Source organism: Plecotus auritus, assembly GCF_963455305.1.
Source record: "Plecotus auritus genome assembly, chromosome: 10".
Classification (NCBI taxonomy): Eukaryota; Metazoa; Chordata; class Mammalia; order Chiroptera; family Vespertilionidae; genus Plecotus; species Plecotus auritus.
In genome coordinates, this window is record NC_137785.1 from 29200294 (window position 1) to 29220819 (window position 20526).

Here is a 20526-nt window from a genome sequence, read left to right on the forward strand (position 1 = left end):
TCCTAAAACAACAGGGCCCGAGGAAAGAGTGAGAGGAGCCATAACCCTGCACGTGTCAGAGAGCAAATCGGACACTTGGTTTTTTACTGTCTCTACTCAGAAACGGTGATTCTAAGGTCCCTTTGTGCCCATGACGCTGCCATTCTGCTGTTATATGCAGAGTATTGAATGCTGAGATGTTGTGAAAGGGAATTAACTAAATTGCCTCTGAGTGGGTGTTGCCAGGGGATAGAGGCTTATAGCTCAGGGACCCTGGGTTTCCCATGCCAGGCGAGCTGCTTAAAACCCGGCCTCCTTTCGAGAGCTTTCACTGGCCTTCTTTGTCCAGGGCTGGGAAGAGGCGAAGTCTCCGGAACTCCATTCTCTGCCCTGTTGGATGCGGGGCTTTCACACCAAGATGTCTAAAATGGGAGGAGGTGCTGCGGCCCTGTGAGGAGGGAAGGAGCGTCTCTGAGCGATTAGGTTTGGGAAAACTGGTGGCATCATTTCACCGCCTTTCCCAGAGGTGGTGGCCAACAGCGCACCTCTCCAGGGAGCTGGGGGAGGCAGGGAGCAGGTGAGCCTCAGGCAGGTGTCTTAATCTCTGGGGAGGATGAGGGGGATGTGTAAGGTTTGAGAAAGAATATTTTGTAATATTTTGGGAAGAGGGTTTGAAGTATAAAGTTATATTTTCACTAGAGGCCCAGTGCACAGCATTCATGCACTGCGGGGTGCAAGGGGGATCCCTCAGCCTAGCTTGCTGGCAGGTGGACATCCACGGAGGGGTCCTTAGGAGAGGCTCTTGCCACCACCGCTGCACTCGCCAGCCATCAGCCGGCTTCTGGCTGAGCGGCACTCCCCCTGTGGGAGTGCACTGACCACCAGGGGGCAGCTCCTGTGTTGGGCGTCTGCCCCCTGGTGGTCAGTGCGTGTCATAGTGACCGGTTGTTCCGCTGTTTGGTTGATTTGCATATTAGGGTTTATTATATAGGATAAACTATAGAGAGTAAAGCTTTTCACAATTCTCCTGGTCAGAAAATTAGAATGAAAGATTCGGAGGTTTCCCTTTGTGACACTTGTGTTTCATAGGTGCGGATTGTCACTGTGTGTTTATGTTGTCGTGCGGACTGCAGTCCCCATTGTGTGTCATACACAGAGTGTTTTCTGTTTTAATAAAAGCAGAGGATGTGCTTTGAGGAAACGTTTGGTTTTTGTATTTGCTGCAGACGAGCACAGATAAGGGACTGGGAGCCTGTTACAGCTTCCGTTTCCTCCTTCCCAAGAGTTGGTCCCAACACTACTAGCCAGAAATCAAAGTAGGAACATTTCTATCGCCACAGGTGCAGTCACCGTGCTCGGGATGTTCTGGGCTGAACAAACCCACTGTCACACTCCTGCCTCTCGAGCCCAGGCCGGCCCACCCTCTGGCTGCTGGCTGTGGAGGTCACACTGCCATCTACAAGCCACATTTGTGCCTCAGGACTCTTGGTTTTGTTTCCTTTGTCCCTTTTAGGGGAGCTGACAATGTGTGAGGCTCATATCAAGGGTTGATGTGTATCATTTGCAAAGATGGGGTGCACCTTCCTTAAGGTGCTGGCAAATTCTGGGCAGTGATGCTAAACCACCTTTATACCTTAAGTCATGTTGGACCAAAATCACATGAAATTCATTCTAAAACCTGTCGGGGGTTTTTTTGTTGTTGTTGTTTTTTTCATAAAATGTCCTTCTCTGCTTCACATGAAAAAAACTAGCAGTGGCGGACATCAGCGGGATCTGAAAGATTTGTCACCCGTCCATCTGTACGAAACCCTTCCAATCCGAAAGGATACAGATCCTTGCCTTATTGGAAATTCCGATGAAACTGGTATTGTGGGCAGTCAGACCTTGCCTTGGTGAAGAAACTGAGAACGCAGCCCCCAGAATTCATGGTGAAGGCCAAACCGTGGAGGTTGGCAGGCTAAAAGTTTGCCAAAGGTCAAATATATTATTTGGCTATTAGTTGTGTTGAATGGATGATAAGTGAAACGATGCACAACTCGCTAGGTATGTGTGACACACTGCTAAGGAGATGATTAGAGAGGAATGGCTGTGTCCCTGAGCCTTGGAGACCACCAATAGATTTGATTATGTCTCTGAACCGGAGTCAAATTTCTTGGAAGTAAATGAGCTGAATTGGAAAATAATATTAGACTTGCATTATGGGTGTTCTTACAATGCCAAATTCAAGACAAGGACTGTGTGTGTGTGTCTATGTGTGTGAATACAAGGGAAGACCTCACAAATGTTTTCAGAATATACTCCATCATTCCCTGCCAAGCTTCAGCTTCTAACATTTTGCCTTTTTTTTGGAAGACTTCAACCTTGCTAACAACAGAATTAATTATATAAAAACCCAACAACAACCCCAAACACCCTAAACCCAATGCATTGTATGCAATCCTGTTTTCCTAGTTCTTTGAAGAACTGAATGCCAGTGAAATCCAATTGCATACTGGGTTCTTTTGATCCAAACTGAAATTGTCAAAGGTTCTTGGTGAGTAAATGGGCTGAAGGTAGATGTTACCATATTTTTAATCATCAGGGAAAAGACCAACTGCATTAAATTTTCAAAATCAATCATTCTGATGTGCTTGGCCTACTCAGCAGATGTGATGGAAATAGTTTTACAAACACAGATCTTCGGTATAAATGCCAACCCCATTGCTCGTCGAGACACACACCCATAGTGGTAGACCGAGTCCAGCGCTAGCTGCAGTGCCCAGAACTGCTGGTCACTTTCCCTTCTTGATGAGGTGCTTGAGGGCCAGTCTCATGGAAGCCCCTCCAGGAGTGCCACATTTCTCTGTGGGTTTGCCCGCAGCCTGAGCTCCTGGGGCAATTTTTGGAGACCCCAGCAGGAAGCTTCACAGCTTCCATTTCTTGCTTGCATTCAGGCTTTGATAGATGATAGCAGGAGAGGATTGCTTCTCCAGATCGAGGTTGATGGACTGGCCTGAGAGAGAAGCACTTTGGGGAGCTCTGTTCATCTTCCCCGAAGCAGTTGCATACATGATCGAGCACTCCCTGTGCACCAAGTACTCCTCCAAGATTGGCACCCTTATTGCCATTCAGCCCTTATTACAACCTTGCTAGGTAGCCATTATCACACCCACTTTGCAGGTGAGAAAACCAAGGCATAGAGAGCTAAAGTAGCTTACTCAGAGCGACATCGTTGGATGGAGCCAGGACCTGGGCCCTCCCAGTGTTCACTGTCTCCTTATCCCATTTCTATTTCATTCACGTATGCCAAGCAACTGACTGAGTTTCCTGCATGTCTGGATGGGAAAACAAGCAGAGAGGGCCGGCTTAACGTGAAGAGTAACATAGTTTTTCAGGATCCAGAATACTCACATCAGAAAAACTTGTGGCCAGCAAGTGACCTAAGACATGATTATATCAGAGCATCAAATCAAAAATGTCATTTTCAACATCAAATAAAGTGTCCTCCAAAAGTGTCAATTCTCATGTGAATGGCAGACATGGGTTTTCATGTCCTGGCTAAAACTTCTCACCAGGACTGCCAAGGTGGCCTCTTCCCTGGCCTCCCTGCTTCTGCCCTTGCCTACCTACGTGGCCAGAGGAGTCCTGCTGAAATCCAATGTCTTTCCTCCACCCCATCCCACTCAGAGTAAAAGCCGCATCCTTTCAATGGCCCACGTGACTGGCTCCCCATGTTACTTCTCTGACCCTATATCCGTTCACTCTTCTTTATGTTCATTTATCTCCAAACACACTGGTGTCTTCGCCCAGGTGCTCCCTAGATAGCCACATGGTTCAACTGTCACCTTCTGAGCGAGGCCCCACCCCACATGCTTGGTTTTGAGACCTTCCTCCAGCCTCAGCCCTCCCAACCCCCTTTACTCTGTCCTGCTTTTCTTTTCTCCATGGCATTTATCACCCTCTAATGTTATTCATAATTTACTAATTTATTATGTTTCTAGAACTGTCTGTCTGTCTCCTGGTTTCAATGTAATTCTATGAGGGCAGGATCATTGTTTTGTTCACTGATGGATCCCGATTGCCTAGAAGAGTGACCGGCACATAGTAGGTGCTCATTATGTATTTACTACATGTATAGTTTCCTTAGAGGGGAGCAAGAGAGGAGCAGGAGGAAGGGGTAACGGGGACTAAGAATATTGGCAATTGTTTTATTCTTTAAGCTGAGGGAAAGTGCACTGACTGTTCATATACATATGAAATATTTTCTAATGAATGTTTAAGAATCAAACAGAGCCAAAAAGTACAATTTATAGTTTGTATAAGTGGGGGTAGACCCCTCCCCCCATCCATGCATCTTGCCTCGTTTCTGTGTATTGTCCTGTGTCGGTGGCTGCAAGGGCAGGTGCTTAGGCAGCTGTGTTTGTAACGGGGCGATGTGGAGGGATTAAAAAGAAAAGCTGGGCTGGGGGCCTGGCCATCAGGGCAGCGGGACTTGGAGGGGGAACAAAACGAAGGGAGCGCAAGCTGACTTGCAGAGCTGACTGGCAAAGCATGTTGGGGCACAGCCGAGAAGCAAGATAGCGTCCGCTGGCTCAGACTGCCCAGGGTCAGCTCCTGAGAGCAGGATGCCTGGGGGCGGGTGTCTGTCGGCCGTGGCAGGAGGGCTTGTGTCCCTTCTGTTTGTCAGAGGAGAGACTACAAGGGAAATGTTTTCTGCTGGAGCTGCAAGGGCTGCGTCAGGAACCTGTCCGGTGCATGAGATGGAGGCTTGACTGCACAGGACAGAAGTCACGACTCAGCTCTGTGACTTCCTGCAGCCCCGTAAGATCCCCAAGTGCTCGAAAGAGCCAGTTTCTGGGTTTGTTTTAATCACACTCAGTTTATATGTATGACCGTGGAGGAGTGAGTCCTGGTCGTGTGAAGCTCTGGCCCCGCCAGGGCCCGGGGTGTGCAGTGAGGTGAGCTGGTCAGTGTCCTGGCCTCATGTCTGGGAGGACACATCTCCTCCTCCCACACACCAGGCAGCGTCCCAGACCTCGATCAATGCCTCTGGTGAGCGTGATTTCTTCAGAGGAGCACCATTGATCAGGCCAGACGGAAAACAAGTGGCAGATATTGGGGCGAGTGAATATTCATTTGGGAATGTCAGTGAGCAAGTGGGATGATGCCTTCGGTGACCTGGCCGACAGGATCGATTCTGGACATGAAGTGAACCAGATGTTTACAGAGGCTGAGGGCTCAGGCCAGGGACCCTGGGGAGGGCGGGGGAAGGGGCCAGAGAGTGCGTGGAACAGTGAGGTCAGACATTTCCCGGCCATCCAGCCCTCCTCCCAGTTCTTGAGGTGCTGATTAAAGCTGGGGCTAACAGTGTGTTTATGGGGTGCGGGTAGCCATCCTGTCCAGGGCCTTTGGTTTTAGGTGAGTCACTCACTGCACAGTGGCCACCAGGCCTGGGGGCGTCTGTGTGCCCAGAAGGTGTTGAAGGACCTCAGGACACACAGTTGCTGGTCTCCTGAGCCTGCCTTGGTCTGAGGTCTTCACCTCCCTCCTGTACACCGGGGGGCGGCGGGGCGGTCTTTAGCAATCTCTAGTCTTTAGCTGAGGCCCTTCTCGCCACCTTCATCCCAGCTCTGCTCACAGGAGGGCTAGGGCCAGAGGAGGCTGTGAGGTTTGGGACCAGGGACCTGTATTGTGGTGCCTCCTCGCCCTGGGAGGGATGGGTGGGTGGGTGGACAGGTGGGTGTTTGGGTTTACATCTACCCTGGAGCCCTGTTCTCTGGCTAGAAGCTTCCTAAACAGAAGTAGGAGGTCATCCCTGCTGGCCTGGGAGGCCAGAAACCCGGCCAGCTCATTGCCAGGTGCACTGTCACCTAAACACAGCCCTCTTCTCCCCCAGGGCCCAATTAACCATCTGCAAGAGCTGCCATTGGCATGGGGAGGGACTTGCCTCCTCTTCTCTGTGCAGACTGCTCAGCTAATGAGGGCGTTTGTGAAATTTTTAATTATGGCTTCCATGCCTGGCTTAATTATTTGCATATGGCTTTTGCAAGTGAGAAGAGGATGCCTGCACGTAGCGCTTCTCCTCAGCCCCACATTTGACTTTAATTAAAGGCAGAACCTGAGGTCTTTCCATCACTAATGATCATGGAAAATTAGCTTCCAATTCCCAGGGGTCACCAGAGTGATGCACCCTGAGGCTGAGAGGGGATGGAGGGGGGAGTGGAGCAGAGGCACAGATGGCCGATGGCCCCGCTGGGTGGCCATCCTGAGCCCCCCTCCAGCCCACCCTCCCCATCTTCCCTCCAGGCCCTGGTGGAAAAGGGAGCTTTGCTGTCCTCTGCCGAGAAGGAGGCCTGGCCCCGGGCAGCGGCTGTGGGGGAACACCGTTAAGCTGGGCGTGAGGGCTGGTCATGGTCATTCTCTTGGTGTCCAGGAGCTGGGAATGGCCTGGGCTGCACTGGACTGTTTTCAGCTGGTGGCCATTGGGCAGAGGATGGGAGGTTCTGAAATACCCACATATGGGTGCACTAAGGTTCATTCACACAGGCGCTCACCAAGACACACAATATACGGGCCTTCACCCACTCATCCACAGGATGGAGTCACGTGTGCACACTCAAAGTCACAGCAGTGTTTACGTGTGAGCCAAAGGCCTCAGGGCCTCCCTGGCTCTCGCTGTCCCTCTCACCGAGGCCAGCATTCACTTGGTCAGTGGGCTGGTGCTGCCCAGGGTGTGGCTCAGCCGGGAGGGCTACTGAGAGCAGCAGAGTGACTGCCTCCCGGCTGACCGACACAGGTCTGTGCTGGCCTGTGTCCAGGATGTGGCTTCCTCCATCACAGAGGCGGTATTAATGCTAAGAGTGCTGAATAAGACCAGAATTCTATCTGCCTCAACTTACTCACAGTGTCACTGTGGGTAAGTTGCTCAGCCTCTCTGAGCCTGTTTCCTCACCTGTAAATGGTGGTTATAATTGTTCATGTGGCTTTTGCATGGAACAAAGAAAAGAATGCATAGTGGACTCTGTGGCCAACTGCATGTCACCCCTCTCCCTTGGTGGGGCTGAACCCACGGCTAGGTCCAGGGAGGGCGGCTCTATCTCCCTGGTTCCAGGAACCCAGGTCTGCTCCCATCAGAACAGGGTATGCCCCCAGCCCCTGGCATTGGGTCAGGGAGGGGCCATGGGCTCAGGTCCAGGAGTTTTATTCCAGGCCTGGGGATGGGGCTCCCTCTCTCCTGCTGGATGTAATGAGGATGCGTGTAGGACTGTGACTACAACCGTCATGCAGTCATGCAGGAGCCACCTGAAGACAAAATCTGCCCCAGGGACAGACGAGCAGGGCCACAGGAAGGACTCGTGTCCTGTTGACACCGTGGAGCCGCAGGGCTCCCACCGAGCTGGGTTTTCTATTAGTCATCCCAGTTGTCACAGGGTTCATGCCAGATGCTGGGCCTGACACTGTTGGTACACAGTTGATGGCAACTGTAGAAAGTGGAAGAGCTAGTCTCCTGGAAACACCCCAAGCCCCTTCTGAGAACTGCCCCTGTGCATCATGCTGGGGCTGCCATAACAAAGATCACGTACTGGGGGGCTTAAATAGCCATCATGTATTGTCCCACCATTCTGGAGGTAGAGGTCTGAGGTTAAGGTGTCAGCAAGATTTACACTGAGTGGCCAGATTATTATGATCTCTGAACGCATAATAATCTGGCCACTCAGTGTATATCCTATATAATAAAAGGCTAATATGCAAATTGTCCCCTCGACCAGGAGTTCGACCAGCAGGCCAGTCCGGCTAACTGCCCATGTCCCCTCCTTCTGGCCAGGCTGGCCGGACCCCACCCATGCACAAATTCATGCACCGGGTCTCTAATACACACACACACACACACACACACACACACACACACACTGAGTGGCCAGATTATTATGCGTTCAGAGATCATAATAATATGGCCACTCAGTGTATTTCTTCTGAGGGTGTGAGGGAGAATTTCCCAGGCTGCACCCCTGGCCTCTGGGGTCTGCTGGCCATTTTTGGTGTCTCTTGGCTGGTAGAGTTCTGCTTTTGTCCTCACATGGTGGTCTCTGTGCATGTCTGTGTCTAGATTTCCTCTTTTTATAAGAACATCAATCATATTAGGTTAGGCTCCACTCTATTCCAGCATGGCCTCATCTTAACCAATTTCAATGACCCTATCTCCAAGTTAAGTCACATTCTAAAGTACTGGGGCTAGGACTTCAACATACGAAGGTTTTTTTTTTTGTTTTTTTTTGTGGGGGGGGGAGAGGAAGGACACAATTCAGTACACAGCAGTGTATATGAATGTGAGTGTGTGTGTGTGTGTGTGTGTGTGTGTGTGTGTGTGTGTACACGTGTGTGCCACTGCTGGGCAGGGATCCTGTGCCACTGTTCCCCTGTCCCACCGCAGTGAGCGTCCTGCAGGCAAAGGCAGATGCCCTGTGCTGGACTCGCATGTTTCTGCATGAGGGCCATTGCTACGGAGCTATTGGAAGCAGCTCCTGACAGTGGCTGCTGCGGCCTCTCTCCACACCAGCTGGCTCACAGGCTTTTTCTCCCCTCAGCTGATTTTGCATAAAATTCCTTGAACTGTTAGCATCCTTTTAATCCAGTGGTCAGGTGCCTTTCCCCAACCAAGGCTATGCTTTTTATGGCAGGGGTGGCAACAGGCGGACCCCAGGCCAAATCCAGCTTGGACCTGAGTCTTTATTCACTCAGGTAGGTGTTTTTTTGTTTTGTTTTGTTTTTTTAATGGACATTGCTTGCCAATTTGAGAATCAGGAAATTTCAAGTTAAAGTACAGGTTTCCAAATTGAAAGATCTGAAAGTCTGTGTCTGCTACTGAGGGTCATTGGATATGTCATTTTAAAAACAATTTTCATTATAAAAGTGTCTACGGTTATTATGGGATATGGGCTGCTTCACACAAGTGTTCACTGAAGACCAATAATTGGCCACTTCGGGTTCTCATCATAAAAATGTGTATTTCCACCTGTGTCATCCTCTTTACCTTATCAACCATGTAAGGAGTCAGGGCTCAAGTGACCCTTTGGATGACAGAGTGGCGCATGTCACAAGTGTGGAGCCTGTGTTTGCCATTCTGCTTTCAGGTGGTCCCAGTCAGCTGAGTGCTGCCTGCATCCTTGACCCATCACTCCAGCCCAGCAAACATGCCATTGAGTGCCCTGTCCAGGGATCATAAAGGTTTGGCACCTTTTCTGTGTCATTGGAGTTGAGAGAGAAGGACATTTGGGCCAGCAGAAAGAAGCTGCAGGCTCAGGGAGAGCAAAACCAGACCCCCTTCTCTATTGTTCAAGACAAGCAAAGAAGTCAGCAAAGCTGTACAGCAAGAAGAGCAAGACTGACCATAGAGGAGAATGTGCCCTTTGGGGAGAGGACTGGGATGCAGCATCCACGCCACCTGCCTGGAGCCTCTTCCCTCCACCCCAGGACAGTGTCCCACCACAGCAGGAATCTTCACAAATAGCCCCGTGGTATCAGTTTACCAGGGACTGACTTAGTGGTTGGAAAAACTGAAGCTCAGAGATGTAAAATGGTGGTGCCTGAAGTCTCCCTGTGAGAAAATTTAATGCCGAGTAGCAGACACTCAGAGCCCAGTGCTCCTTTCTCTGCACCAGCCACTGTTACCTGTGTTGGAGGAAAGCCCCGGGGCTCCTGGGATACACATGGGGGTACCACACCTGGCCTGAGGGTTGTCAGGGAATTGTGAGAGATGAGACTGGAGGTGGGAGGTCGGCGGAGACTGGTTACTCACGGCCTTGTGGGATATGCTGAAACATTTAAACTTGGACTATTGGGCAACTGGGGCCCTCAGACAGTTTTGATAGGGGAGTGACAGCGAAGGTTCTTTAGGCACGGTTGTGGATGCAGGGAGCTGTCCAGACCACTAGTGCTGAATCCATTCCGCCGAGGAGCTGGAAAAGACAGACAAGACACGTGCAGGAGGCAGAGTCCTCAGTTGGACGTGGGGGAACCGAGGAGGGAGAGTTAGAGTGGGCCTACATTTTGGATTTCAGCACCCTGTGGTGAAAGAAAGGGATGGCACTGAGGGTCAGTGTGGTGGAGGAGACTTGAAGCACAGGATGTCAGCTAGAGACAGGAGGCAGAGACTCACAGAGAAGGCAGGCTCCTGTCTCATGCATAACCACTCATTAGAACTTCCAGGTCACTAACAGACCTACCCCATCCTGGTTGCCTGTGAGAGATCCAATTATCCACAGAGCAACCAGGATAAGGCCAACCAACTTGATTGCTCTGCCACATTCTTAGTCTTTGAGCCCTCAGATTGGAAGAAACCAACTAGTTTTGAGGAGAGGGCCAGGGAAACTCATGCCAAACTACTGGGGGTCAAGAATATGGTGGTCAGCCTTGGAGCCAGCTTAGAGAGGCCAGCCTGCCCTCAAAGAGGATGGCTGTGCATGCACACTGTGTGGACAGGAAAGCCACACCTGCTGGACTCCACGTGACCTCAGTCCAGAGGACCCAGCAGGCTTTAGTGTGCAAGCATCCCTTCTCCTCCTCCCTCCTCTGACTAGCTCTTTTTGCTTCCCACACATTACCCAAGTGTACCTACTCTGTGCTGGACACTGTTGGCAGTAGGGTCCACAAAGGCAAGTCTGCTGGGGCCTCCTGTGCCAGCCACAGCGAGAGGGATTCCCTGGAAGGAAGCCAAACCTCCTTGCCATTCTCTCCTCCTCTGGAGTCTGAGGATTGCTGTTAGCATCTTGGAGGCAGTTGCACCCTGCCAGGGGCCAGGGCATTCTGGGTTTACTCATACATTCCTTTCTGTCCATATTATACCCCAACTTTCAATTTTGAGAAGTAAATGTGCAATTTTTTCCCTCCCTGTAATTTTCCCTGCTGTGGCTGTGGATGTCAGAGCAGCTGGAGAATGTGAATAGCTCAGTGCTTTCTAAAAGTAAAAGGAGGCCATTGAGCATCGTGCATCGTGCGCTGCTCTTGGCTAGAACCAGAGGTTCTATTGGGGGAGATGCTCTCCAGGCTGAACTATCAGGGGAACTTTAACCCCAATAATCTGTGTCCTCACCTTCCATTAGCAATGAGATAATTGCCAAGAAGTGAGCTTGTGTGTGCACACATACATGTGTGTGTGCTGCAGGGATGTTAATAGAGGGGAATTGAGGGTATCCGCTTATGCAGTCAAGCTTTCTGTATTTTCCTCTGGTGACTGTCGAAGGTCAGGACAGTCTAGTGTATGCTTTTGTTTGGGAGAAGTGAGTCGGACAGATCTGGGATGGCTTATTTGCTGTGTAACCTTGTCCATATTTAGTCTATCTAGGTCTTAATTTTATCATCTGTAAACAGAGTGGTGGGCTTGGAAATATGCTGCCAGATCCCCTTCCAGGAAGGACTCACTGATCACCCACAAGATGTGTGGTCAGCAGCCAGCTCCCAGCTGTCAGCTTCTTCAGGATCTGCCTCGGCAGCAACAAACTGCCGCATCCGAGGTCATGTCCTTCCCTGAGCAACCGACATCCAGCTACTGAGTAAGGGAGCCTGGACGGTGTGGCTACACCTGCTCCAGGCCTCCCCATCCAGGCCTGGCTGGGGCCATGTGCTTTTGACTTCTGCCCACTTTTGAGTTTTCCCTTTTCCCTTCGCATGTGTTGATCGTTAATAAACATCTTGCAACCCACGCTCTATCTCAGCATCTCCTTAAAGAGAACCAAACCTATGACAAATAAGGATAACGATTTTCACTTCAAGGGGTTATTGTGTGAAGGCTACACGGGATGTTTATATGTATCTAATACTGCCTGGAATGTTGACAAAGCATGACAAATATCTAATTCTCTCCAGTTCCTTCCCTGGACATGATGACACTAAATCCCATTCCAGGCCTTGGGCAAGTGTTCTTACTGGGCTCTGTAATATCGGGTTGGATAAAGCCCAGGGAGGAAAGTGGCCTGCAGGTCTGTGCGGGCTGCTAGGTTGGAGGGCCTAGCCCGGCGTCTGGAGCCAGTCTTGTCCTGTGGAGTTCATTGTTCCTGGATCACACCAGCCCTCTTCAAGGTTCCTCATGGAAAAGAAATTGAGCATGCAAATACTGTTTCATCATAATCTCCACGTATCCACAGGGTAATTCATAAAAGTGCTGGAAATATATTGAAATTCAATATTGTTTTAGTCCAAATCAATATTAATAATTGTTTGCATTTTAAAATGCACTTTGAAATTGAAAAATGCACAAAGATCAACCAGTAGATGCTAACACATCAAATTTTCCTATTAAAGGCATAGTACCTTCACTTTAAAATGTTTCTTATACAACAGAGGATGGCGCTGATCCATGAAAATGGTTATTTATTATTTACGTGCACAACATTAGAATTTCCTTCCATTATGCATGAGCTGAAAGGCCAGTAACTTTTATTTCTTGATTTTTTTTAAAGTTACACTTTTTATTTTGAGATAATTTTAGATTCACCTACAGTTGTAAAAAATAATACAGAGAAATCGTGTGTACTCTTTATCCCATTTTCCCCAATAGTAATGTCTTATACAACTATAGTACCATATCACAATGATGATATTGAAATAGTCAGGATAGAGAACATTTTCATCACCCTAAGGATTCCTTGTGTTGCCCTTTTAAATTCTTTAAAAATTAATTATTTTTAAATGACCAAGGTGACTATAAATACAGTGGGATCCCCATCATTAGCCCTGTTTAGATTTCTGTCTCAAAATGATTTCTATCAATAAGTGAGGCACTCTCCCAGCTGGGTTCCATGTAGGGATTCAAGCAGAGCAGCGGTCATCTCAGTAGGGAGTGGCCTCAGCCAGACTTGCCTCAGCCAGGCAGGCCTCAGGGGAGCATGGCTTTGTGGATCAGAAAGAACCTGAGAACACAATTTACAGTTTGACACTTGTGTTATGAGCCTTTGCACCCTCCACAAAGACAAAGTTGTCTCACAGAGAGACAGGTGGCAGCTTTGATCCACAGGGGCCCAGCAGTGACCCAGATTTGTGACAGGGGTGTAGGTGAAGGATATCCTCACCAGAGGGCCACCTGCTCTGCCTGAAAGTGGCCTCATGCAAATGAAATTGACAAGGTGCCTTTCTGTTCTCCAAGACATGTGTCTCACACCAGAGTTGCAGGGAACTTGGGAACTCATCTACAGTGGATATTTTGGATGCTGACTGATTATGAGATTAGGAAAATAAAATCTTGAGGGTTACACAGGTGACTGGAAGGGCAGTCAGGCACTCCCCACTCTTAGCACATATTCATCTCATGACATCCAGCTGATTGTTCAGGCTTCCTGAGCCACAAACTCAGCTCCCCATGTCCTGGTCATGTTTCACATGGTCATGAACTTAACCACTCTAGTCCTCCTCAGCTCCTGGGCCCACACCCAACCACCTGTGGGATGAGTGAAGCTAACAATAGAGAGTGGTTTCTGCTCAGTATCAGTCTTCCATTGATTTTTTTTATTGTGATAAAATATATATGTAAAAATTTCCATTTTAACCATATTTAAGCCCAGAGGTATTAAGTACATTCACATTGTTGTACAACCATCACTACAATCCATCTCCAGAACTTTTTTTTATCTTCCCCAGTGGAACCTCTGGACCCATTAATTAATAATTCCCCATTCCTCCCTTCCCTGAAGCCTTTGGTAACCACTATTCTATTTTCTGTCTCTGAATCTGACCACATGGAGTCATGCAGTATTGTGACTGGCTAGTTTCACACAACATAATATCCTCAAAGCGTGCATGTGTTGCTCTCCTTGATTTTTGGTCAATATATTCAAACTGTAATTTTGTTTGGGTATTTCCTAACATAATACCGTACATTTGGGGATAATCTATTTTATGACATTTAAATGTCTTGTATATTTGTCAATGTACATGTATGTATAGTCGACATTTACCCCAGCAAGTATATTAATTAGTCTTGAAGCCCCGTGAGGGCGTGTGCATTCAGCATTTCAGAGCTGTCAGGTTCTGTTGGGCTCCCTCGTGGAGCTCACTTCCTTGCCTCTTCTTCTCTCATAAGATTGGGCTGCAGTTCAGACTTGATTCTAACCCAGACCTACTCAAAACAAACCCACAGCTCCCTGAAACATAAATGACCTTTTAAAAATTCCAGGTCCATGGAGTCCCTCTTTCCACATGGCCCAAACACCTCCATCTATTAACTCATGCTCGTTCAGCATGCAGCAGAGGTTATTGATCACCTTCCCGTGCCAGGCACTGTGCAGCGATGCTGGCAATGCAAACACAAGGGGAGCCCCCAATGCTGCTCCCCAGGCTCTGAGACAAGCGGGTAAACACTCTGCGTGCTATGAGGGAAGGGCTGACCATTCCAGACTTTGCAGGGTGAGGTGGGGAGGGACTCAGTTTCTCTACCTGCAGAATTACTATCCCCTACCCTGCCCCCTTGGCATAAAATGCCGTGAAAATGTACGAAGTCCTGGGCAGAGGTGGTATATATGGTGTGTTTCTCCCCATGACAGCTGTCAAGGGCCTTGCAGCCTGAGGCACCTTGGCAGAGTCTCAGGACCCCCTTGACACAGCTGTGTTTTCAGGCTTCCCCTCAGCCTCTTTGTATAAGCAACTGTGGGAAGCTGGGACGTGGGACAAGACTTTGGGGCTGTTTGAGCCTGATTTACACCTCTGCCTCTGCCTTAGGACTCCCTTAGGACTCCCTTCTCCCCACTGCAGGAAGCAGGGATTGAAGGTAATCCCTTGCCTTGTAATAGGGAGGTGGATGGCGGAAGTATTTCCTGCCCCAAGAGGCATCCGACTGGGCTGGGCGCTGGGTATGTCAGGACCCTGGTCAGCGCCCCCTCTGTGCCCCACTTCACCGGAAGGGCAGGAGCTATTTCTAGCCTGCAACCCCGCCCTTAGAGTCCCAGCCCTTCCAGCCATTAGTCATCTTTGCAGAACCTTGCAACTTTATGCCTATGCATAAAAACTGGAGGGATTCGTCCTGGAGTTTGCTGCCGCCGCCGCTGCCATTAGAGCGGTTTTAATTAGCTCAGAATTTTAATGATCTGAAATCAAGAAGAACCCCATCTCAGAAGTAAAGCAGGAGCTGCACACATGGAAGAACTTGTCTGACGAAACAGATGGAGGTGGTGTTCTCAGGGGACTGGCTGTGTGCTCCTTTTCAGCAAGCAGCAAATGAGTTCCCGAGGCCAGAAGGCTGAGGAGGGAAGCAGAGGTCAATCCCAGTGTCGCCCTGGCCGGCGCCTGGCAGGGGCAGAGCCAAGGTTGGCCCCGCAGCCGCCAGGGCTAATGCTTGGTGCCGGATTCAAGGTGACGGCAGTGCCTGGCTCCATTCTCCTCAAGTTGCCATAGCAGCCTCTCTCTCTCTCAATGAGAGCTTCTCCTGGAGCCCTCAGCTGGGAGGGAGGGACGTCATTGTTCGCTCCTGCCCGTTTGAGGAGGAGACCGACTGGACAGAGAACTTTCCCAGCCTGGGGTCTGCACACCAAGTGGGTATACCCATGGGCATGTGCTCAGATGCCTCTTGCTGCTTCCACTGGGGTGTGGGGTGGGTCCCCACAGCCAGAAGTGGTCCTCTGGGTGACCGGGGAAAGTATCCAGGCCTTGTAGCAGCCGCAGCCAAGCGTGTCCTTGGAGCCGTCCGTTGGTCGCCTGCCGGGCCATCGCCACTGGAGGTGCGTTTTTTTTTGGTGTGTGTGTGTGTGTGTGTGTGTTTTGGCTGAATTCCCAAGTACTTGCTTGTGCCCTGAAGTGAATTTTTTGAAGAGACAATTTTTAAATCAGATAAATAAGGAAATGGGAGGAATCCTTGGCCCTGCCCTGTGTCCCAGGAGGTGTTTACAAGATTAATTGGATTTTTTTTCTTACAGTAAAAATTGGTGACGCCATTCAGGTGTCAGGGAGAGGAGCCGCTGGGAGTTCTAGGAATTGTGATGAAGGCAGGACCTTCTGGAAACTCAATGGGCTGTTTATTTTCCTTGCCTTCCTCCTCCCCACTCTGCCCCCAGTTATTTGAGTTTTCTTATTGTCTGTTGGTTGTGGAAGGGAGGCAGGGAGATAGAGGAGGGTTTTCTATCTGTCATTGGAACTGAGGCTGATGTGGTGCATGGTGAGGAGGCCGCAGACCCAAGTGGGCCTGTGAACGTGTTTATGGGGCCTGGACAACCTGGCCAGGCCTGTGACAGATCCTAGCATCCACAATCCAGGCAGCGGCTCAACTCCCAGGAAGAGACAAACAGCCTTTGAACCAGCATCTCCCTGTTGCCTTGAAAATAACCTGTGACTTGGAAGACCAGGACCCTTAGGGGAAAAATAGGAGACCAGTTGTACATACTCTCTGGAGTGTGGTGGTGTGTGGATGACCTCCCCTCTACCCCCACCTTTAAGGAGGCATGCTAACCTCTTGGTTCCCATTTGCATGGCAGGTAGTTAGCTGGTCAGATGGTCTCCAGGAGAGCAAACACTGACAGGAGAGTCTGGTGCTTAGGGGCTGGTCAGGGGGAGCCATGCTCGGCTCTAACTCCAGCTCCCCGGGCATGGAGAATGTGCCTATAGTCTCTCAGGGGCCAACAAAGGGAAGGGTCTCTGAAAAGAGAAATTTGAATGGTTGATGCTCTTGCCTCAGTGAAGGTGTAGATCCTGAGGCTTCGTCCTCTTCTCCCCCAGATTGAGGGCCTGGGATGTGGTCCTCATTCAGGCTCCCAGGCTCATGGGCTGCCAGAGCCCAGCTCCATGTGGTGGGCTGATTTGGGCAAGTTCAGAAACAAATGAGGGTGGGTCATGGCTGCAGGACAGGGGAAGTCAATGTGACAGATTGCGGAGAAGAGGGGACTGACCAGTTCTGTAGTCCCTTCTGCAGCTCCAGCTACTGTCCGAACAATGCAATGATGATCACTGGGGCATCCGAGTCCCCCTTTTTCATCAAACGGAGTGTTTGGGCTGAGGTTGGGTGGCACTTTCTCAGTTGTTTTCCAAGCACTTTTAGCCATAAACTTGCCATCCTTTCCGCCCCCCCTTTGTCCTTCTCTCTCCTTCCTTACAAAATGTCCTGATGTCAGAGGTCACCCTAGATCAGATTGGCCTCCTGGCCTCGTGTCAGACTCAGGAGGCTCGTGTGGCCGCAGAATGTGTGCCAACACCATGACCAGCATAGTCAGGGCTTTGTGGCAATTTCCTCACAGCTGGGGTCTTGCTGGGGACCGTCAATGGTGTGGGTGCACAGGTGCTCGCCAGTGTGCGTGCAGGTGTGTGTTCATACATGTTAGTGCATGTGTCCTGTCTCCACTGCATCCCCACTCCTTCGATTCTTTTCTGTGATGCCTGGCAATTTCAAGGGGTTAATCCAACTGCTGGAGGTAAGGAGCTGAGCAAGGGTGGGAGAAAATAGCTCCACCTCCCCCATCAGTGGCTCACACGTCCCCTGGACCTCAGGGCTGGCCCCAGGGGGCCCTGCAAGCAGTGCCTGGGAGTCCGCAGGGCATGAGCATGCTGTGGGCAGCACTAAGAGTGGCCTTGTTCTTCAACACAGCCTGGGGTCTGCCCTGGTCCTCAGGACAATCAGATCCAGGGCAGCCACGGTGGGGCGGGGGAGGGGGAGGCCATGGCCCCACATGAAGTACTGTAGGGTCTGAGCCTTGGGGACAGGGGCTGTGGCTGCCCATTTTCACCCACTGCAAGCCTGGGCAGGGTGTCCCCGGGATGGCAGGAAGCAGCAGTCTTCCCCTCAGGCTGGGGCCAGCCTGAAACCCCAGAGCCAGCTTCAGAAACAGAGCAGAGCTTTACGCTTCCTCCCAAACATAAAAAGCTGGGAGGTCGTGGGAACTACCTGCTCAGCACAGCCCAGGGAGCCCAAGATCAGGTGCGTTCCTCATGCGTAGAGGCCTGGGGCAGGTTAATTAAAGTTAACTGAGTGAAAAAATAATTACAGAGACTGCAGTGTGGAGAAATCCAAACCTGCAATTTAACACTCCTCAGTCCCAGAGCTTTCCCAGAACAGCCCAGGCCTTTCTGATCTGGGCAGGGGCTGGGAGGGCTTCTCTTCTTATCACTTCCTGACTCATGCCCCACAGGCTGGATGCAGAGGGGACAATAGCTGGGACTTCCTGCCGGAGTGCTTGGGTGTCTAGTCAGGAATGGGTTTCCTGCTGTGAGCAGGGGAAGGTCCTTGTGCTGAGCCACGTCTGGTCTGGGGTCCAACCAGCCACTCACCTGTGGTTTCAGAGGCCATGGGGAGCTGCCCACCTGGCTAAGCCCTCCTCGGGCACTGCCCTGTTCCAGGATGGGGAAGCCAGGGCTCCTTGGGTGGAAAGAGTGGTGTCCCTGGGCCCGGGCTGGTAAGAACTGGAGAAAGTTGGGGGACAGAGTGACACTCTTTCAAAGGGGAGGTCCTGGGATACCTGCCCATCTGGCACAGCCTCTTGTGCGGACTCTTCAGCACCCACACCGCCCCACTGCGGGAACTGGCATCCTTCCTGCAGGCAGATGGCCTTGCGTTGCCCCATCGTTGACCCATAGCCTGGCCCAACTGGGGTCACTGGTTCATATTGGAATTTCTTACCCTTCAGGAGGAGCCAAGGTCAGGGGCAAGTTACATGCAGGCTCTGGGTCTGCAGTGGCCCAGCCTCTGAGCCGGGGGTCAGTCAGACTCAGGTCTGGCTGCCCTGCCTCAGCCCCAGGCCTGAGGGCCTCAAGATCGGAGACAAGCACGATCTGGCCAGTCCCACCAGCCCATCCAGCAAGTCTGTCAGGGAGGGCAGCTCTGACTGGTGGGGAATGGCCAGGTGGGGGCGTTAGTCTTTCCCTGACATCCTCTGGGCCTGGGAGGCACCTTCTCAAAGCCTCCTGCCCTGTGGACACCTTGTCCCGAACATCTCATAGAGAGGGGCCAGGGCAGAGGAGGACTGAGGCCTTCCCTGCCCACCGGGTCAGTTGCAAGGGACAAGGACCTGGATTGCTATGTGTACCTAGAAGTCACCATGCCATGCAAGTGTGCTTGTTTAGAGGCTCAGAGAGTCTGGACAGTGCAGGTGGGTGGCCACTGTGCCTGGCTCTGGGTCTTGGGGCCTTACTCTGGGCTGTCCCAGGCAGAGGCCAGAGTGTGTCTCTCTCCATAGTTTTTCTGGGGGTGCCAATATAGGAACCCCTGGAGGGGAGCTGGTGTCCCAGCTTCAGGTGGTCACTGGACCTCCTTGGGCTTGAAAGGTGGAAGGGACACACCTGAGCTGCGAAGGGCTGAAGGCTTCAGAGACTACACTCGGTCACGTGCAGTGACTGGGGCCTCAGCTGCCCAGGAGGCCCTGTGCCATGGTGATGGACCATCTTTCTCCCTTTCTGCCCTGTAGACTGTGGCCTGATGGACACCTGGTGTAGACAATGAGGGAAGAACTCGCCTCCCACACCCAAGAGGTGACCCCGGAGCAAGGCCCAGATGACCCTACGTGCCAGAACGATGCGGCTGGCCTGCATGTTTTCATCCATCCTGCTGTTCGGAGCCGCGGGCCTCCTCCTCTTCATCAGCCTGCAGGACTCCACGGAGCTCACCCCCCAGCAGGTGCCAGGTGAGCCCTTGCATTTGGCCCCGCCACCCGCTTGCCCTCCAAGGCTGCCCTGGGGCCAAATCTGTGCTGAGACCCCCTAGCCTCCTCCTGGCGGGCATCAGCCTCAACATGGGAACACTTTGTCTGATGTCAGACCTACTAGCCTTATGGCTCTGGCTTCTGACCTCTGACCTCTGGCCTCTGCACTCCTTTTGGGAATGATGGCCAGGCTCCCCATCTCTCAGCTGGTTGTTGCCTTTGGTGAAACTCAGATTTAAGGAGGATTCTGCCACCTCTCAGGACCTCTTCCAGGATCTGGGACATCAGAAGGTGCATGATTTCTCCTTGAACTCATGTGCCCAAATGGGACTCTCTCTGCCCAACCCTGGGACCCCTTGAATCTAGCCCTTCTGGCCTGGGCAGAGGGATAGGGGTACCTCCTGGCTTTCTGAGGCTGAGACTGCTCCTGCTGGGGTCCCACCTGCTGCCTCCTATCCCACCTGTCCCTGGTGACCCACTGGAGGGGCAAACCTCACTGACTAGCAGAGGTCCGCTGGGGTCAGTGAGGGAGAGCAGAACACATGGTTCTGGAGTCTTGGGCAGATGGGATGTGGAGAGAGGAGCTCAGGCAAGGTGCCTGCCTGTCGGACACAGCCCCTGCCCCAGAGAACACGGCAGGGTCGGAGGGCAGCGGGCACAGGGCCAAGGCTAGGGTCGCTCTGCTTTGGAATGCGAGGAAAGCACCGCTGCCAGGCCCAGAGCACTGGCGTCTCTCAGCAGTGGTCCTGGGCCTTGTTGGGGGAGGGCCTTGAAGACACCCATGTGCTGTGTGCTCCAGGACACGGGCAGCACCTGGCCTCTAGGCGGGCAGCCTCCTCCCCAGCCGCCCTCAGCCCTGGCCAGCTCACACTCTCAGGGTACTGTGGGCCTGTAGGCAGGAGGTGGGCAGGCAAGAGGAGCACGAGCAGGCCAGAGTTAGGGCCCTGGGCTTGGCAGCTGCTACCAG

The 20526-nt window shown here is 51.5% G+C and overlaps 1 protein-coding gene across 3 annotated transcripts in view; it reads left to right on the plus strand.

Annotated features, from left to right (window-relative positions):
- CHST8 (carbohydrate sulfotransferase 8) overlaps positions 1 to 20526 on the plus strand; it is a 103556-nt gene that overhangs the window by 25077 nt on the left and 57953 nt on the right. The window contains exons 1-2 of one of the 3 annotated variants that reach the window (XM_080644435.1): positions 14919 to 15659; positions 19326 to 19541. In XM_080644435.1, the coding sequence (XP_080500561.1) occupies positions 19412 to 19541 (130 nt within the window). In that variant the 5' untranslated portion in view covers positions 14919 to 15659; positions 19326 to 19411. Of the gene's footprint in view, positions 1 to 14918; positions 15660 to 19325; positions 19542 to 20526 lie in introns of those variants that run through there. The other 2 variants (XM_080644437.1, XM_080644436.1) reach the window with 2 other exon arrangements.